General features: G+C 38.3%; 1 protein-coding gene across 10 annotated transcripts in view; it reads right to left on the bottom strand.

The window, feature by feature from the left end:
- anks1b (ankyrin repeat and sterile alpha motif domain containing 1B) overlaps window positions 1-20,337 on the bottom strand; it is a 235,707-nt gene that overhangs the window by 74,110 nt on the left and 141,260 nt on the right. For all 10 annotated transcript variants that reach the window (XM_044185785.1, XM_044185784.1, XM_044185790.1 and 7 more), the window contains one exon: window positions 8,469-8,655. In XM_044185785.1, the coding sequence (XP_044041720.1) occupies window positions 8,469-8,655 (187 nt within the window). The remainder of the gene's footprint in view (window positions 1-8,468; window positions 8,656-20,337) is intronic.

The following is a 20,337-nucleotide window of genomic DNA, read 5'->3' as shown; positions in this document are numbered from 1 at the left end:
TGATCAGGATTGTACGCCCTTCGGTAAGCCATTCAGGGTGCGTCCCATCCCTTAGCGGCTTAGCAGCAAGTTCGCTTCAGTTTGAGGTCACGAACAGATGGCCGGACATTCTCTTTCAGCAGAATTCATGGTTCCATTTATACTGATAGATCTCAATTACTTTCTTTCTCATTTGTTCCTGAATTTCTTTGGATCTCAGCATGATGTCTAGCTTTTGAAGATATTTTGGTCTACTTCACTTTGTCAGGCAGGTCCTATTTAAGTGATTTCTTGATTGAGAACCGGTGTGGCAGTAATCAGGCCTGGGTGTGGCTAGAGAAATTGAACTCAGGTGTGATAAACATAAAAAGTTATGTTTTAACAGGTGGGGCAATCACTTTTTCACGCAGGGCTATGTAGGTTTGGATTTTTTTTCCCCTTAATAATAACCTTCATTTAAAAACTGCATTTTGTGTTTACTTGTGTTATCTTTGACTAATATTTAAATTTGTTTGATGATCTAAAACATTTAAGTGTGACAAACATGCAAAAAAATAAGAAATCAGAAAGAGGGCAAACACTTTTTCACACCACTGTATACACATATACATATATACATATACATACACATATATACATATATATACACACATACATACACACACACACACACACACACACAGTAAAGTATGAATTAAAAACTGGATAGACTGTTCATGTCCATCCTTAGAGGTGCCCTCACCCTTAGAGGAGGAGGATAAGGGTTACATTAATAAATTAGACAGTTTTGCAGGTTTGTGGTCATAAATCCAAGTATTAGACAAATTAAAATTTTGACCTGATGATGGCTACATCAAAAGTCAGGAGATCATAAAAGTCAGGAGAATTCATCCTCTGAGGACCATGAATGCCTGTACAAAATTTAATGGCACTCCAGCCAATAGTTAATAGAGACACCGACCGAAAGACCGACCTACCAACTGATATTGCCATCCCTGGAGTCATGGCGCTAGTACGGCTAAAAAACAAACACCACAGACAAAGCCTTCCAATATTATTAGCACAACTGCCTGAGGTGAAAACTAAATGATACAAGCACACAAAATGTGTGATCAAAACCATTCTGCTCATTAATGAAATTGTGCTGTTAATTAGAGCTACATCTCTGAGGGCGGTACAATTTGGAGAGGACATTTTACTACAAAGACTGGCAATGTCCAAAGGCGCAAGACTATGAACCCACTCTGTATCAGGGAGGTGTTGATCCAGGTCTGTAGTAATTTTTACATACATAAGGAGGACAGAATATTAGAAACACCTGTCAATATGATTCAACACCACTGACTACGGTCTAAGGATTTACCTAGAATTGAATCAGCACTTCTCTGTCAACAAAAACTGAATATTAGAAGCTTCACAAAGGATTGCAAGGCTTTGTATCGGATTGCGTAAGATTGTACAGGTTTACCTGATAAAGTTAATGTAAGTGTGTACATATAGCATACACAAGAAAATGGTTGAATGTTTTTTTACCTTTTTCCTTCTCCCACCCATCAAATTTGACTTAATAGCTTTTATCCTTGATTGATCCTCTCTCACACTTGAGTGAAAAAGTGCAGAGAGAAGAGCTATAATTTCATCACATCTGCCTTCTGCCACACGACAGGGGGCACACATTCGGCACATTCAACCTAAGTAGAACAGCAGGGAAAATTCCTGTAATTTTATATGAGAGGAGAGCAAGTCTACAGACAGCACCGCTGTTTTTCTGCTTCATGAAAAATGTGGGAAAAAAAGGAAAACTGTATGATATGCGCATGCTTGTTTCTTTTAAGCTATGATTACAATTAAATATGTTAATGGACAATACAGTGGACAACAATAGCAGCTTACTTAATTAAGCTTCATGCTATGCTGGCATGGACAAATAAAAAGGAAGTGGCTTCAAATGTGATTGTGTGTAGCAAAGAGCAAAGGACAGAGCTAAAGATGTCAATTGGATGGAAAATCAAGACAAAACCGTGTGTGTGTGTATGTGCGTGTGAGTAAATTAATGCTCCAAACAAAGGCAATGCTTACTTTGAGGATGACTTAATGATTAAGCACAGCAGGCTGACAGTCCCATTGTGCATTTGTGCAGAAGAGTGTGCTTGTAGTTTTGAGGTGATGTGAAGGTACAAGGAGTGTGAGATATTTGAGAACAAAGGATTCAATTAAGCAACGGACATTTAATGAACTTAACTCTTTCAAGAAAACACACAGCCAGCCCCACTCACACACATACAGAGCTTTGCCATTTACAGCTCATTAACTGTTAGAGCTCATCGATCACTCTGCCCCTCTGTGGCCGTTTGCATTATGAAGACAGCATGAAGTCATGTTTTTCAGGCAGCCGTTTTTCACAGCTGACCAAGACAACTCTAGAGAATTTAATTTTTTTGTGGTAATTTGAAAGCAAGAAAACATGCTTGTACGTCAGAAAACACATAGGAAACACAGCATTTTATATATGTAGATCCAACAGTATTTTATACTCTGAGATTAAGTGAGTTAGTCAGAGAGAAAGAAGATTTCCTGCTTGAAATACAAAAATAAAAACTACAGATAAAACACCTGCCTGATGTAGAGATTTGGGAAACGTGGACGTGTACTATGGCAAGAATGATGTTTATCAGGGCAAGGACCTTGATGTGGAGTCTGACCAAACCTAAAGACAGAAAGTAGTCTCCTGGAAATCCCTGTAGTTAATGTACCAAACTGCATAGCATAGCGGATCCATTTCTTAGGTAACTTACCTGTTTTCACATTAGTATGAGGCTGTGGCTCACTTTTGATTTAGCTTGTGTGTGTGCTAAAGAAGTAGCAGCAAACACGAGAAGAGACTATAGTTGTGGCTAACTACAACTGCATGTAGTTCCCTACAACAGCTACTGGGACTTCCAGACGACCACCTCCACAGGTAGTGTACAGTTGGTTTATCTGAGCCTTTTCACTGAGAACCACAACACTAAAACAAAGAGCTGAAGGAAGCTAAAAAGCTACATAGAGCTGAGGGGAACTGTAGAGTATGGTGAAAATTCTTGGGTTACTTACTACGAGCAACCACTTTCATGTTATATGTACATGTAGTCAACTGACCCATTGTTTATATACAAATAATGATTAGTGCAGCTTTAAATGTTATTATGACCATTAGTCATAATGTCCATTAACGTGAGAATAAGACCCAGGTTGACATACACTGGGATTTCCCTTTAAATTTAAAAGGTACTAAATTAAAATTAAAGGTAACACAAAGAGTGGAATATGTAATCTACAATAGTACATTATGAACAAATTCTGTGCTTGCATTTACATCATGGGGTGTATAAGAAGCTATGAAGTGTTCCAGCAACTTAACAGCTTCCAGATGAATAAATACAGACCTGCAGATTTGAGCCTGTTTGTTACAGACTTGTCGCAGGGGGCACTGCATAATTCATGGAGGACAACTGTGTCAACAGTTGCACTTCTTTTGCATAACACTGCACTGCACTTGGCACTCTGCACCGAGGGCACTGTGGGAATATCTTCGCAAGCAATGTCCAACATTACGTAAACCCTAGTTCCGTAGCACCAACAGCAGCACCAGTGATGGGTCGGGTTATAAATAGGCCTCCTTTTTATCCAACTGCCCACGCAGGTGGCTGACACCTGCATACTCCGCTGCAGGGCCGGAGATTTATTGTATAAATGTTAGATTGGTGTCAAAGAACAGTTCAGGATTTTTAGGAAGAAAATGAGAGGAAAAAGAAGGAGTGAGACAAATGTTGAGAGGAAGGAAGGAAAGACCTTTTATGGTGTGCAGGGGGGAAAAAGTGTTTCCTTCACTTTCTTGTCCTCATTTCATTCTCTCCATTTTCCTGATTTTTGTTCATCACCCCTCCTCCTGCAACGTTAAGACTCTCATTCTCTCTCCCTCACCCACTCTTTTGCACTGGCATCCTTTGATTTCTGCAACTCTTTGCCTTCTGTATCCACATCCAATACATATATACACTCCCTCTTTCTCTGATTCTGTCTCTCTCTGTAAGCCACTTGTTACCATGGCAACCCCACAATGGGCCGTATAAAGCTAATACGTAGAGAGAGCAGGAGGGATGAACAGAGTAGCAGAAGAAGAAGGAGGAGGGGGAAAAATTTGAGAAAAAATTAAATGGAAATATAAAAGGCTGCCAATCTATTCCTGGTGTTGGAGTTTCAGGCGTGGAGAGCGAGGGAGAGACATACAGAGAAAGTCAGAGAGAAACAAATGTTCACATATTTATAATACATTATACGTTGTGTCTATAATGCACTGTAGTGCTTATATAATGTTTTTATAAGTGTGGTGATAAGACATTAGGCTTTATAATTTCTTAATGTAAATGGACTTTTTAACTGTTTTGGCAATACTGTTACAGTATCAATCAACAGAGAAGATGAGAGAGATCAATCTTTCCTCCAGTGCCTCAAGTTGCAGTATATCATATTTTCTCAAGCAAATATTACGGAAACTTTTCAAATGTTGCGTAAAATAACATACTAGAGTGTGTGGGTTGAATTGAAGCAAATCCAAAAAAGAAGAAAAATAGTAATTGATTTGCAAGTTGTTACTGTCAGATGAATCTGGTCACATTTCATGCTTTCAAACTACGATGAAAAAAATACTGAAATTCAGGTGAGTTTCTTGGCAGGTGGTGCTGCAATAAGTATTTAAATGTAATTAATTGATTTAAAAGGCAGACAATTTCAATTTGGCTGTAGTACTGGTAACAATGGAACAATAATAGGATACAATACAGCATAAATTGTCAGTGCTATGGATTTTTGGAGCAAAGTGGCTGGTTATACAAGTGGCTCTGATGCCCATTTTTATTATCAGAAAATGTCCCTCTTTCATTCACAAAATTAGCAAGGAGCACCAATAAGTATCAGTAGTGATAAGCTGTATTAGTACTGCTGTAGCAGTAATTAATAAAATCCTAATGATAATCATCCCTAGTAATCACACCAGACATATAAAAACTAACCGCTAGCTTCAGTATTAGGGCATGAACATATTCTAAGTCATGAAATTCTTCTGTATCCACAATTTCAAATTCCCAAAAAATACTTTTATATACAGTTAATTAACCGAGTGTGCTGAAAGTAAAAACGAGAGCTTTTCAACAAGGTGATCAATAATTGCTCCTCAATCTTTGTCCTCAGAACACATCAGTGTCAGGCCCAAGACTCATTATGTAGGTTTCAATCAGGAAATAACACACTCTTGTTACATAAATATAATGGCAATGCTTCAATGAGAATAGCAGATGAAGATGTCTCATTCAGTTTTAGGTCTTTATGTTTGTGTGTGAGAGAGCGTGTGTGTGTGTGTGTGTGTGCACCTGTGGATTGATAATGAATGTGTTTTTAGTTCAAGGCACTACACAGATCAAAGTCTAGCTGGGCCTCTGAACTGCTCCTGGATCAAACAGAGACACACACACACACACACACGCATACGTACGCACGCATACACACACACAAATGCCTCCTGCCTGTCGACTTCCCTGGCTTTTCCTCTTCTGTCGGTGCTTGATAGCAGCGGGTGTGAAGGACAGTTGGACTGAAACCCAGGTGAGAGAAGGAAGTATTCATGACCACGTCACCACATAACTATCGCCAAGGCCACCACTTCGCCATGACAACAAGGAATCTCATTGCTATGGTAACAAATGAAGTGAGCAACTAGGAAATGACACAAAGGAAATGAAGGTCGGGAGTTAACCAGGTGGTAAACCAGTGGTTCCCAAAGTGTGGCGTGTGGATATCGATGGGTCCAGTGGAGTGAAAAACTGATAAATTTCGACAAAATGTACATTATTTTTTGTATAATAAATACTGTAATAACTCTGGTACTATTACATACCCATATATAGTGTAGACACCTCAGTACTAAGTTGTATTTCCATATGAGGGGGGTAAAATGTTAGCAAACAGGGGTCACAGGGACCAAACTGTGGTTATTTTAGGATTCATTATGTAAAAACATTTGTCAAATTGCTTGACCAATATACAAATCACATTAAAAAATGCGTGTGAATACTAAACATGCATTATTTTGTATTTGTAACTTTATTTATTATGTGAACATAAATAAAAGTACTAAAATGTGCGTATGTGCAGATTTAAGACCTAACTGCCCTCATTATGAGATTCTTATGAGAAAACACCTCATTCATTACAGGAATATTCTTTTTGGAGGAGAAACTTTTAAACTCAGCAGGGGGGTGTCATTAGATGAAACTAACAGTGTTTCATCTGGTCTGAAAAAAACTCTCCACATGACTAAGAGAGCATCTTTTGCTGATGTCCTGGAGCCTAGTTTTTAAGATATCTGGTAGAGTTTTCCACAGAAAGTGCTTGTTTGCATCCTAATTTCCACTCAAACCGACTTGAGACTGATATATAAGTTAAGAAGAGTTTTCATCTCAAAAAACCTTTGAAATGTCCCTTTTTGAAAGCAAAACCTGAAAAAACATTTGTATTTAATAGTAATACATACATTTCTAAAACAATGTACACAGCATTTAAAACGGTTATATTTTGCGTAAAAATCGAACCATTTCAAAGAAATCACTGCATTCGGTGAATTCGCTAATTCATGGCTCGTGTCTAAACAGTTATCTTACCAGCTACAGTAGTTCAGCTAGCCCTGAGATTAGACACTACATCCCTTCTCGCACCACCTATTTATATGAACTTTGCTTTGGCACTTTCTTGTGTTACAAGGCCTTTACTCAACACTGAAATTCTCTTCATGGCCTGATCAGAATCAGAAATACTTTATTAATCCCCGAGGGGAAACTCTTTTGTTACAGCAGCTCACTGTCACGTCAGTGCACACAAGGAGTAGAAGCACTAGCAAAAAAAAAAATAAAAAAATACACTATAGTACACTATAATACAGGTAACCAAATAAATTAAGTACCAAGTGGGTAAGTATAAAATAAAAATAAGTGTGCAGTACCAAGTGGGTTTACTTGGTTAAGTATTGCAGAGATGTAATCATCAATGTCCAGTTTAATGGCGCTCTGTGGTGCTTTTTTTGATGCTCTTCAATCTAGCATACACACCAGTAGGTCAATCATTAATAAATCATGTTTGCGTCCAATCATTTGTCAAAGCCACAGGTCAAAACCCTGTGTAGAATTATTCTTAGTGCTTGTTTCAACCTCCTTGGATTCCTAAACAGATGGGGCTCACATAGCACTGTGGGCTGAAATCACAAAAATGTATGCTAAATTGACACAAATTATTTCTGGAACTAATGTCATATAGTATATTTTGGTCAGTTTCAGCATATTCTGAATCATATTTCTAATTCCCCTTAGACAGAAATGCAGCTTTCACGGTGTGCCCTTCACTCCTTCCACAGTCTGACTGAGTCCAGCAGTTCTTTCTAAGATCTGTTGTTGGTCTCTAAGGGGTTTTCCTCTTGGCTCTGGTCTCAAGTATGACAGGAGTAGAAATATGATTTCAATTTCCTGGGACCCAGGGCAAGAGGATTAAAGTTCCATTTAGTTTCCAGGCAGAAAGAGTTTAAACAATACCTGCGCTAAGGCAACAAACACAGAATGAAAGAGGAGGCTTCAACACCAGGAATAAAAAAAGATCAGCAGCGGTATAATAGTCAACTAAAAAGTAAAGAAATGAATGCACCACAAGGCCAAAGGTATTATACAGTTATTCAGTATATTGACTTTCAGAGTAAATGTGTACTTTATGCATTATTGATGCCATAACTGAATAGGGCTGACATAATCCAACCTCTCACTAAGTCACAGGATGTGAGAGGTATTCTACACAGATTTTCCATGTTGGATTAACTCATTTCCATTCATTCAATCACTCTAACTACATTGCACTCCCTGTCCATACCCTCTCCAGAGAGAAAATGACCATTTTAAGCTACACAATACAACTAACACATTCCAAAGATCTAGATTATACAGCATGTATCTTCACAAACCACCCAGATAATAGTGATAATACGCAAAGAACTTAGAATCACACAGCAGACTAGAGCTGAAATGATAAGTCAATTAATTGATTACTCAATCGAAAGAGAAATAAACAGCAACTATTTTGATGACTGTTGACTCGTTTAATTGTTAGATGCAACCCTATAATAAACATTCACATTCACTTTACATTTAAATATCTCAACAATTCTTTGATTTAATTGCTTTTCTTGGTGTCCATGCAGCAGAGAAAGTCAAGTGACCTAATAGCAAGAGTTTTCATGTTGTGATATTCCCCTTGAGGAGATATTTGTGTTTCTGCTGACCCTCCTCCACAGGGAGGTCAGAGGTCAGGTTAGAGTGTATTTCAGCAGGGCCGACACTCACTCTCACGTCTGGCTGAGAGACGGCCTTTAACACTAATCGCTCTCCCACCCTCATGCCCGTTTTCATGAGTCTTACCTGTGAGCTGACAGTCGTCGTTGGAGCCTGAAGAGTCCTCTTGGTTTGGGCTGAGTGGAGGGCTGGCAGGGGGGCTGGTGCTGAAGCTGGCGTAGCCCAGGGATGAACTCACCTCGCTGGGATCACAGCTGTGGTTGACCGGCTTCTGGACGTCCAGGGACGAAGACAGAGAGGTGCGCTGCTTGGGCTGGATACAAGACAGGATGAAGAGGACAACAGTTAGAGAGATGAAAACATATACATTGTTTTTGGAACACTTATATATAAATTAAACTACTATATTCTCTCTTAGGTAATTGACTATATTGTGGGTTTGTCCATTTTTGTTCTCTGCTTTTCCTTTTACGTAACTATAACTACATTTTAATTTTACAGATTAAAAGTAAATGTTTTGGTTTCTTTGAAAGTGTTTTATAGTCACTGAGTTTTGCCTTCCAATCTGAAACCATTTGAGACCAAATAAACAGTAACGATTTCTGCCAATTAAACCCTTCCTATGAGAAAGATGGTGCCATCTTTCTACCTTCTAAGTGCTTGGTGGCATTTCAATATCGCTGATTTTGTTTCATTATGATAACTGCTCATTATTCTTATTATACTTAATTCTTCCATGTCATTCTTGTCTTATAATGATCAATTTCCTTTGTTTTACAAATCAGGTTTTTTATTGTAATAGCAGCATAAATGTAAGTAGTTCTGCAACTTTAACGTTTGTCATGATGCTGCCTCCTTAAATAGGAGAAAGATGGCAAGAGTGTGTGTGTGTGCTAGTTTCAGTCATACTGTGGCGACACATTATGGTCACATTATCGGGACTCACATCACATTTGGGGACAAAACACTTTTCCCCACAAGGTAAACCATTAAGTTTTTGGTTAAAATGTGGTTGGGGTTTAGCATGTGGTAGTTAAGGCTAAAGTTAGGGTCATTATATATTGTGTAGTTTGATGCCGGCATCCAACTACACAATATATAATGACCCAACCCGATCAGACATGGGATATCAGGAACTAAAATGAGTGTTGGGTGCAAGAAGTGCCTGTTTTACCCCATGTAGTGTGTTGCTTACTGCAACATCAAAAAATAAAAAATAAAAAGGGGGCTACTGGAGAAATGTAGCGAGGCTCAAATCCGCCCTCTCAAAAGCTGGCTGTACATCTCTGGCATCCTGATGCAAAAGACGATGATGTTGTTGTTGCTGTCAGGTGGAACAGTGAGGTGGGTCCTTGGCATCTTGCTGATAACCAATATATGTTGAGCAAGCGACAACATGGTGCAACATGTAGTCTGCCATTTCCTCAGCCAAGTCACCGCAAGAAATTATGACTTCATGACCAGTGATCATCTCAAAATGCCAACATACTGTGCAATCTGATCCCTGTATAAGTCTATAGGGAATGGTTGTAAGTCATTGCACTTTCCTCTTAATGACAAAAACTCTCTGCACATGACTCAAAAATTTAGACTTATTCATTCTGACAACTGAACATGTGTGTGATGTAATAAGATATATAGATGTCAACATGTTTTATATAATATAAAATTGGAATGCAAGAAAAGAAAGAAAGATGGACAGAGGTAAAAGAGATATATGGACGTACAGAGAGAGAGAGAGAGAGAGAGAGAGAGAGAGAGAGAGAGAGAGAAAAGCGAGGCAGAGAACAACTGAAACTGTAGACTGGCATCTGGTAAACACATCTTACATAATGAGGCATTTGCAGTTCTCAACAACCTGCTGCTATGCTTCACAATCAGCTCAGGCAGTCAAAACCCTGCTTTTGTGTGTGTGTGTGTGTGTGTGTGTGTGTGTGTGTGTGTGCAAGTCAGAGAATGTAGGCAAAGTGAATCAATACAGCGAACCATAAAGGCAAAATAACATCCTGAAATGTTGCGAGACAGACACATGACAGGACAACCTTCACTGTCTTGTGTGTGACTCGAGGCACAAAGACTGAACCTTAAGAGAGAAAGAGAGGGGCCAAAGGATATCAAAGAAAATGAAAGCAGAGGAGGAGAGAAGGCTCTTTTCCATGCATGGTGCACTCAAATTGGGCTTTGAAGAGTCTTCAGATCGACTGAACTAAACTGAGGTGAAAAACAAAAGCAAAACAAGAGCAGGGAAATAGGTTGAACACAAGAAGGGCATGAAAAATAAAAGAATTGAAAACATTTCTCCCTGTCAATGAGTGAAAACAGAAGGACTGAAAACGAAAAGGGAAGGAACAAAGAACAGAAGAAAGAAATGATGGTTAGAGGTAAGCATTTAAGTAGGAGATGAAGGAGGTTTGGCAAGGAGGAATGAAGCTATGAAGAAAGGAATGAATGAAAGAAGGAAGGACAGGTAAAGTAGGGTAAAAAGGACAAAATACATGGTCATAATAAGAAAGAAATGGAAGAAAGACTGAAGGGAAGCAGAATTTAGGATGGAAGGAGGAAAGTAAGGAAGGAGAAAGAGTTTAGCAATACAAGGAAGGAATGAATGAATGATGAAAGCTACTAGTAATAAGTCTATTTTGTTAAAGCACTGTGCACAACCTCCCATAAATGTAATGTAATGTGAAAACAGAATGCTGTGGAAGTAACTTATCATTAAAAAGAGAAAGGCATTAAAGGAATAGTTTGACATTTTGGAAAATGCCCTTATCGCTTTCTTGCTGAGAGATGAGAAGATCAATACCACTCTCATATCTGTACGATAAATATGAAGCTACCGCCAGCAGACAGCTAACTTAGCTTAGCACAAAGACACAAAACAGGTAGAAACAGCTAGCCTGGGGCAGTCACTGCTTCCAGCCAAGAAATAGTCGGGCACATAAAACCAGAACGTATTGTTTTTACACTCCGGTTCTGGTAGACCTTTGGACAGAGCCAGGCTAGCTGTTTCCAGTCTTAATGCTAAGGTAAGCTAACCAGGTGCCAGAATGACCAGAATCCGGCACAGCAGTAAGATAAACTTTTTTTTCCCTTTCAGTGGAGAGTTGGTCAGTGGGGAATAACACCAGAGCAGCAGCATCCCGCAGAGAACAGGGATGTTTAAAGGACCAATGCATCAACCAAACCAAAAAAAAGATCACAACGGCCTAGAAAGCCAATAGGGAATACGACGATGATGTATGAGGCCAACAGGGAATCATCCTGACTGGGAAAGGGAAGGGACATTACACAAGCTTTCTCTCAAAAACGTATACTTCTATATTTTTTATGACCTCTTCGTAATAAAAAACAGTTTTTTACTGTAGGTCATCAAAGTAAAAGACAAAAAGTCAGTCAAACATACTAATACTAAACCACTCACGCAATGCGCCCGCATGAAAACAGAACCTGTAGTGTATACTTTGCCGCAGGCTTAACAACTAACAAAAAAGGACCCAAAATAAATGAGATGAAACAGCAATCAACCCAGAATGATGGAACTGCTGTAATATGACTCTGTGGTATTTCAAAGTGGGAGGTTGAGGCTGTGCTTGTGTGTGTGTGTGTGTGTGTGTGTCTTCTTTTGCGAGCCATCTAATGTTTAATATTAAGAGCTCGCACATGCACACACACTGACACATACAACAAAACACACACATACTGTAGCTCTGGCTGAGGCTTAGCGTTAACAATGCAAACGGGCAGCAGGCTAATGAACATGTCATGGCCGACTGGAAGGGGATAAATGAGCACACACACACACACATACACACACACACGCCAGTCCTCCATGCCTGATTAAACTACAGCAAAATACATTTTCACCGCCTGGAACAGCATCCTTGGGGAAAAACATGCTGTTTAATACTTCACTAATGTGTGTGTTCCTGCTTGGGCGCTAATAAATGACAACACACCCATTAGCTAAAAAATGTAATTCCTCACCTAAGACGAGGTGTGCTTTGCAGTTTAAATTTACTTGCACGCATTGAAAAGAACTCATTTCTGTGTGACACTGAGGAATTAATCAATTAATTATGATTTTATGATAATCAATTATCATAAAATTATCATGATTAAATGATCAGATACTGTACAGTTCATGGGTGTCCACTGTTGAATAAATGAATGAAACTTGAACAGAAGTACTGTAAAAACTGTAAAGCTATAAAGCTGATTCTGTAGGAGCAATGCTAAAACACAATGTATGTCAAGTGCACCAAAGAGTGGTGGGTAATTTATTCCAAAGTGTTGACATTTCCATTAAATCTCTTTACTGGCTAACTAATCTGGCAATTAACATGAGCAGGGGACTGACAGGTAATTATCACAATGGTTTTAACTGATATTTTCAGTTGTTGGCACAAATTCTCTTCTGTTAACAGTAGCCCAGAGTTAATGATGCTACATATGGAACAATGCACGTGTCTTTTGTAGCCAGTGTTTTTATTTCTTTTCCATTCTCCCCTTTTTTTCTCCATCTTTATTTCAGTGGCCTCACACATTCACAGAAAGATGTAAACACACAAACTCAGAAGGCAAAAAGCTCAGAAGAGCAGAGTAGACGACACATCAACTTACAGCGAGGAAAAAGAACAAGAGAATAGAAAATAAAAGAAGTAAACATTCAAACCCTTTTTTGACACCACATCCAAAACAAACTTTTAACTGCAAGTCTTAAAACTATTACTCTACTATTCAGTTCTCAATTCTGCATTCCCACTTTTTTCTGAGACATTTTGGCTTTGTCTCATTTCTTACATCTTTTTCTTCTGATGATCAAACTTCTTTATTATTCCCCTCAAGAAGCATTTTTTGAAAATTTTACTCAGGTGACACACAGAGACAATTTCAGTGACATTAACATTTACAGTATAGTGCCCCCTCTAAAGGCTCAAACACGGTTCATGCAGCAGTACGTGTGCCTTTCCAGACACACATACGCTGTCAACTGAAGTACTGTGCAGTTACTGTGGTGCTCTCTTATCCCTCTACTTTAATCAGGAAAGCTGTTGTTGACTGAAAGAAAAGCCTCTTTTGTTAACTGTTGGAAATACAAAAGTAAGTACATATAATATTCTTACAATATAAACACTCAGCTCAGGTCATGATCAATGTGGTAGTGGAAGCACTCATGGGTAATATATTATGCCAGTTTTATTGCCTCAGCACAGCCTGATTTCTTTAAAAAAAAACAGGGTTAACTTTTTCCCAAGGAATATTGCGCTTTCACTTCAGTTGTTTAAATTGCAGTCTGGTTGTTATTCATGTGTGTTGTAACTGTGGGTTTACTTTTGGAATACTGAATCTGAATACTGAATACTGAATAAATATCTATTGAGGACAGGTCAGGTAGTTTTCTCATTTAAAACTACTTTTCTTAACCTTACAAAGCTAATCATCAGGCTCATTTGGCATTTTCTTTGGGGAGCTGTCAGATTGTAGCGTATCACTCCACTTAGGTTTATTTAGCTCTACCATCAGTCTGATGAAACTGTCTTTCCTTTTGTCCATCATCTAAAATTGTGAGAAACTCAGGAAGGTTCACTGTAGCTCAGTTTGAAGTAGAAGTAATTCACCTTCTATCTGTTATAAAGTATTAAAGCAGTTTTCCCGCCAAATTTATAGGGGCACACAATTAAAAATGCAGTGCAGAGTAAAAGCTAGCTGTCGTCTTGGCTCAAAACTAATGAGGTGACCTGCATGATTTATTGAAGTCATCAAAATGCTATATACAAATCCCTTGAGTACAGGTGGGATATACTAGGAAATACTAGGAAATAGCTCAGATGTGTAACCCCCGACTTTAGAGCTTTTAGCATTAGCTGGAGTTAGTTCAATTAGCAGTGTATGACCTATGCCTCTCCTCTGGGGCCACAGGCATCTTGCTGGCTGGGAAAGCAAACGTCTTTAACTACCACACACATACACACGCACTTAAAGGTCTCCTAGTTGTCCAAGCAACTTTGAAACGTTCAGGTGGAGTGCAGTAAGCCGCCAGCTTTGATAAGAGGAATGAGCTGACCAAGGTACGTGAAAGTAAATTGATCTTTTTTTCCTTCGACTTATGGTTCTTCTCTCTCTCTATTTTCACCCTCCTTTCTTGCCACCCCTCTCTGGCGCTAAACAGCTGCCATCACTGTGATTGTTTATTGATTGTGTGTGCATGTGTATTTGTACATGTGTGGTCTTTGCACAGCCTACAGTATTGGCTCGATAAAGAGCTGGCACTAATGCAGAGTCATATTCATAGAATTGTACAGTTATACTGTAATTACATACATATTCTAGCAAATTTGCTGGAAGATTAACTGACTGCCACAACACTGTCAGAGAGGGATCATCAAGTGTATTCAGAACAAACACAGCCTCAGCAGCAAACTGATTGATGAGTGTGAACAGATTAATGAGCTCTAAATGCCAAAGTGATTAGTGATCTGTCTGTGGAAGCATGTTGTATTAACAAATCTGGAGATTTGCTTGTGAAGAAAATGTCTGATAGCGCCACAAGTTCCACTATTGTTCCAGTAAAAAAGCAGGATTAATATGCAAGTTCCTCAAATGAAATGCTGACAAATGGGTATGTTTAGCCAGCCATTTGTTTACTTGTTTCCTAGCCATTTTGAGACTAGCAGATAGCCAATTAAGCTATCAGCAGACAAGGTGTTGATTCGCAGTGGAACTGATAGTACAAGCAATTATTTTAAATTAGTGTTACATGAGTCATTTGATTTAATGTTAATGACAACAATATGGAGCATTTTATGATCAAATTTTCCATGCTTCAATGAAGAAGATAAAAATGCTGGAAGGATCTTTTGTTGGATTTACACTCGTCTCACCAACTCCAATCATATGAAGACAATGGCATCCTTTTACTGTTTTGAACCTTTAACAATTTCCAATGAGATCTGGCCCAGTGTATTTTAAAAGTAAATCTTTGGGTTGGTAGAGCCTGGCAGTCTTTTTCATGACTGTCTTGTTTGTTTACTATAATTATGCTGTCATCTCAAAATTACTCTACACTGATGTTAAAATTACACATATCACCTTTAAGTTCAATAGATCTGTGTTGGTCAAAACAAACCATCTCTACTTCAAGAAACACACTAAAATCGATACCCTTTTTTCATTGAGGCAAGTGATTGAGGATAATGCTTTTTCTTTTAAAAATAATATTTTTTGGGCTTTTTGTCTTTATTTGATAGGAGCAACTGAAGAGAGACAGGAAATGTGGGAGAGAGAGGGGATGGCATGCAGCAAAGGGCTGCGGGCTGGATTCAAACACGGGATGCTGCGGTAAGGACTTGTCTTGCTCAAGAGCACCTTGATTGCAGTAATTTGGGGGCGTTGAGAGTATAAGTCATTCAGTATCCTGAAGCAGATCCTCCAAAGGGACTTTGAACAAACAAACAAGTTACTAGCCTGCTTCTTATGTGACAGCTGTGTAGTATTCTGTACATTTACCATTGAGTATTTTGTGTGCGTCTCTGCACCCTTTCAACCATCCATTATCTCCACGCCTCCGTAAAACATCAGAAACCAGTTAGCCTACCTAATCTGCACTCCACTCTGAGTATGTGTCTGACTGTGTGTCTGTGGTCAGGAAAGCTATCGGCTCTTTCAGACTGTCACTGTGTGATTTCTTGTACGTGTTCATACATATGTACAATGTGCTCATGTGTGACAGTAGATCTGAATGTGTGCAATGCATACTATACTGTATCTACATTTGTGTGTGTGTGACAGAGACTCCTGCAATAAATTCTACCTTCACAGAGGTTATAATGTTAATTTTTGTTGAAACCGTTATGAAGAGGGGTTGATTGAACTTTATGGTAATTTTGGAGATTGTAGTTTGAGCTGCTGTTGAATTGTATTGTATTATACTGAGAGGCATTTCTAATATTTTGTCCATCACATTTATGTCAATGGGGGCACACTAAATTACTTTTTAATTAGGAACACCTCTGGGTAAAACACAATACAGTTCAACAGCACCACAAACAACATCCTCCAAATGACCATAAACTTGAATCAACAACCTCTATAAAACAGTTTCTAGAAACACTGAACATTATAACCTTCATGAATGTAGAGAAAACTTTTTTGTTTTGGTTCGCATCATACAAAGGACATATCTCATTTCCAGCTACACTCTGTTCGGATTAAACCTGAAGAAAAATCTTTTTTTATTGTGCAGTGGACAAATATGTTTTTAATCCAAATGGTTTGAAGAGTCTGAGGATTGTGGAAACACTTTCAAATACTGTTAAACTAGGTCCTGGGTTTTTCAAATCACCAAGGATTTATCTTTCAGAAAACTGGATGCTTAGCTCTGTAACTCAAATGTAATGTTAATACATGAGAGGCACAAAATGGAGCTATGCCAATGCAATAGCTTTAGTGAAATGAATGAAGAGGCTGCTTCTTTTTTGACACAATGCTAATGTTGACCTGAATGCAGCCTTAAACCTCAAACAGCATTTAGGACAAGAGTCGACTGTCTGAGGGTAAAATGTCTAGACTTTGAGGTCTAAAATGCAAGTACAAGAGAGGCAGTGCATTAATGTGTGTGTGTGTGTGTGTGTGTGTGTGTGAGTGTGTGTGCGCGCACAATTTCGTATTGTGACCATGTGATTGTCTGAGATACCAGTTTTAGCCTTTGTGAGCGCAAACACGAGTTCTATCATGTGTTGACTGGAATTTCTCAAAGGCAAGTAATGTTTATTAAACTTTACTGATGAGATTGCACACACACACATGCAAAAGCAGCAAAGTAGGACACCAAACCAGTGGTTATGAAACTGATAACCCCAGGATGCAGTGTGCATCTCTGTCCTTCTTGCTTTCCCTCTCTCTGCTTCTTTCCATCCACTTGATTATTCCCTCATTCTCTCTGTTCACATCCCATCTGCCCATGAGTGTGATCAAGAGCTTGTGGAGATCCAACATGTCCAGCTGACAGTTTGGACAAGCAGGAAGGATGAAGAAGTAAAAACAACACAAACATTAAGCCCATGCATTTCAGTCATCATAGCCTGTGATCTCTTCATGCTTTTACAAAGTGATGGGGGGGGGTGCTAACGCTGAAGCAGCGTTAGCAGCACACAAGCTAAATAATTCCTGCCAGCCTTTAGGAGCTTTGTCTCAATATGGGGGGGTTACACACTGTAAAAAAATGTGGTGTCTCACACCAGTCTGTCTCACACCAGTCTGCAAATGTTATTTTGCTTAAATTCAAAGCGAAACATACCATTGTGGTATATAAGTCTACTTAAGTCTAATTTCATTGGGTACTCAATTCAAGAAGATATTCCTGATTTGCAATAGATATAAGAGTAAAATTAAACTGTCAAATTACTTTATTAAGAAATATAAAACTTAGTTCTAGGGAACTTCCTACACCTGCATCTATAAGCTCACTTCTGCTAGTTTCCAGATCTAGTGTTGGCTACTGAGAATAAGGGTCAATATGGGAAAAATGTATGTCACAATATCTATCTACATTATCAAACTGAATATCAGTATGTTATGATATTTGGTCAAGTTTTCAAAATCACAGAAATCCTTAACTTGTTTTCATCCCATTGAGCCAAGTGGTTATTTTTATGTTTTAGAAAATCCTGTAATTTTCAAAAGAAAATTTTACTATGTGACAAAACATTTAAAGGAATGTTCAACATTTTGTGAAATACACTTATTTGCTTTCTTGCTAAGAGTTAGATGAAAAGATTGATACCACTCTCATGTCTGTCTGGTAAATGTGAAGCTACAACCAGACCTGGTTAGCTTAGCAAAAAGACCAGAAACAGCAGGAACTATTCTTTTAATAAACAGGAATGCTCAATTTTCTCAGAGAGACACACATAAAATGAGCAGTAGAGTAAAAAAAATAGAAACTAGAGACACTGAGAGCTACATTAAGTTACCTTTGTAATATGCAGTAGTAGAGGATAAAGCCATAATAATGAACAGAAATAATACAATTTTATTTAAAATCAACAATTTATGAAGTGTACCTGTTACAGTAGTTCTTGGAAATTTTAATGTCAAGGTCCCTAAAGAGATCCCCATCACATTTATTATTCCATTTTGTCCAAAGCAACATATCTGAGATTTTTTTATTGCTAGGGAAGATTTAATATAGAATTATACTGTTTGTGAGATGGCAGTAAACCATCAGATCAAATCATCCTTACATAGCATCACCGTGTTTACAAACAGTGAGATTTAATCCCTACTTTTGCTGAAAACCCCCTCTGTAAGCTTGAAAGCACAAATTAATATTCTAATACTGAAAACAGGAGGGAGTATGGCACTATACCACACTCTTCTATACATGCTGCAACAGTCATGTGTGTGTTTGAGTGCATGTTAGCTTGACTGTTCGGCATATACTGTGTACTGATGAAATAGCCAGCGGGAGCACTAAAGTGAAATTAAATGAATTCTAGAGAATTAATTAGGCGCTATAAAACTGAACTCTGGTGCTCCTTGATTATGTGCGCGTCATGCCGAGTGGAGGCCCGCTGGGCACCACATGTAATCCCTTCCCTACACACATTATTTAGCAGGGGGGTGGGGGGTGGGGTGGGGTGAGAGGTAAAGAAACAAGGGAGGAAGAGAACAGGTTGAGGTGAGTAAATGACATTCAGAGAGTTATAGGCAGGTGAAGTTGTGAGGAGATTTTTTTCTTAATCAACGTTAAAAAAGGAAACAAGTGTCTTTATACAATGATAAGAAGAATTCAGTAAAAAAGTTGATTTACAAGATAATTATCTCACCAGACTTTTCAAGACTGAGACTTTGTTATGCTTCAGTAAACTAATATTTTATGATTCATCACTAGACTAAACAAGCCATTGAGAAGGATATTTTTTTCAGTGTTATGTCACACGCCATCCGCAGACTGAGAAAACAACTGCCGTTAATTATCAAGGTGCTAAATGTTGGCGCTGAGCTCGTGTGTCTGATACTATCTTCCCAGTGACAGAAGTGAGAGGACTAAATTAATCTCAAGTCACTAATGAGGCTGATCTGTTGTTGCATTTGAATTTCTGAATGTTGATTTAAAGTTATTCATGATCAGTGACACATTATTAATCTATTCTGTTTTTGTTGTACAAGTCTGAGCATTTAGATGTAGACAACAGGCTTTAGAATTAAGGCAGTGTTGTTCACCTATGACACTGACACGTATTTATTGCATATTTCTGTAACACTACACTGGTTGCCCAGGAGGCCCCTTCCCTGAAATAATCCTAGTGCCGCATTTTTATTAGATTGTACACAAATATGCATGAGTCATTTCTGTATCATCATTTCAGCAGTAGATGATGAACCCACCTGAGCTTCAGACTGCCTGAACACTGAATTTTAACAGTCTGCTGGATTTGGCTTCTCAATATGGATCACCTTAGATACTATATCCTCCACGTTATTAATGTCAGACCTTCACTTTAACGATTAAACAACTGATTCAATGGTTTAGATGATGACCAACTACTATGTGACTTGAGTTACAAATGCACCTGTTTAGATTGCGGTGGGAGGAAAAAAAATATTTATCATCAGAACCATTATTCTTAGCTTCTATGATTCTGAATCAATTCACAATATCATTATCATAAATTCAATTCTTTGGCACTAATAACATTATAGTTACTCCTCACTAAATACGCTACACCTATTTCCACTGAAATGCAAAATACAAATGCCAGCTAAGAGTTAACGGTTATATTGACTGATTGAACATTTTTATGTTGATGAATATTTAAAAAAAAAAAAAAACATCCATAGAGCTTTTAGAAAGGTGTGGAATAAAATCACTTTTCCTAAAAAAAAAAAAAAAAAAAAAAATAAAAAAAATGATGAGTGTGAATTAATAATTTAAAGATTTTTGACGGGTTCAAAATAAATGTTTTGTTTATTTCTGTGTGAGGTGTCTGAAGTT

Source organism: Siniperca chuatsi, linkage group LG23, assembly GCF_020085105.1.
Source record: "Siniperca chuatsi isolate FFG_IHB_CAS linkage group LG23, ASM2008510v1, whole genome shotgun sequence".
Classification (NCBI taxonomy): Eukaryota; Metazoa; Chordata; class Actinopteri; order Centrarchiformes; family Sinipercidae; genus Siniperca; species Siniperca chuatsi.
The sequence above is the reverse complement of the archived record's forward strand: the minus strand, read 5'-3'. Positions and strand labels throughout refer to the sequence as shown.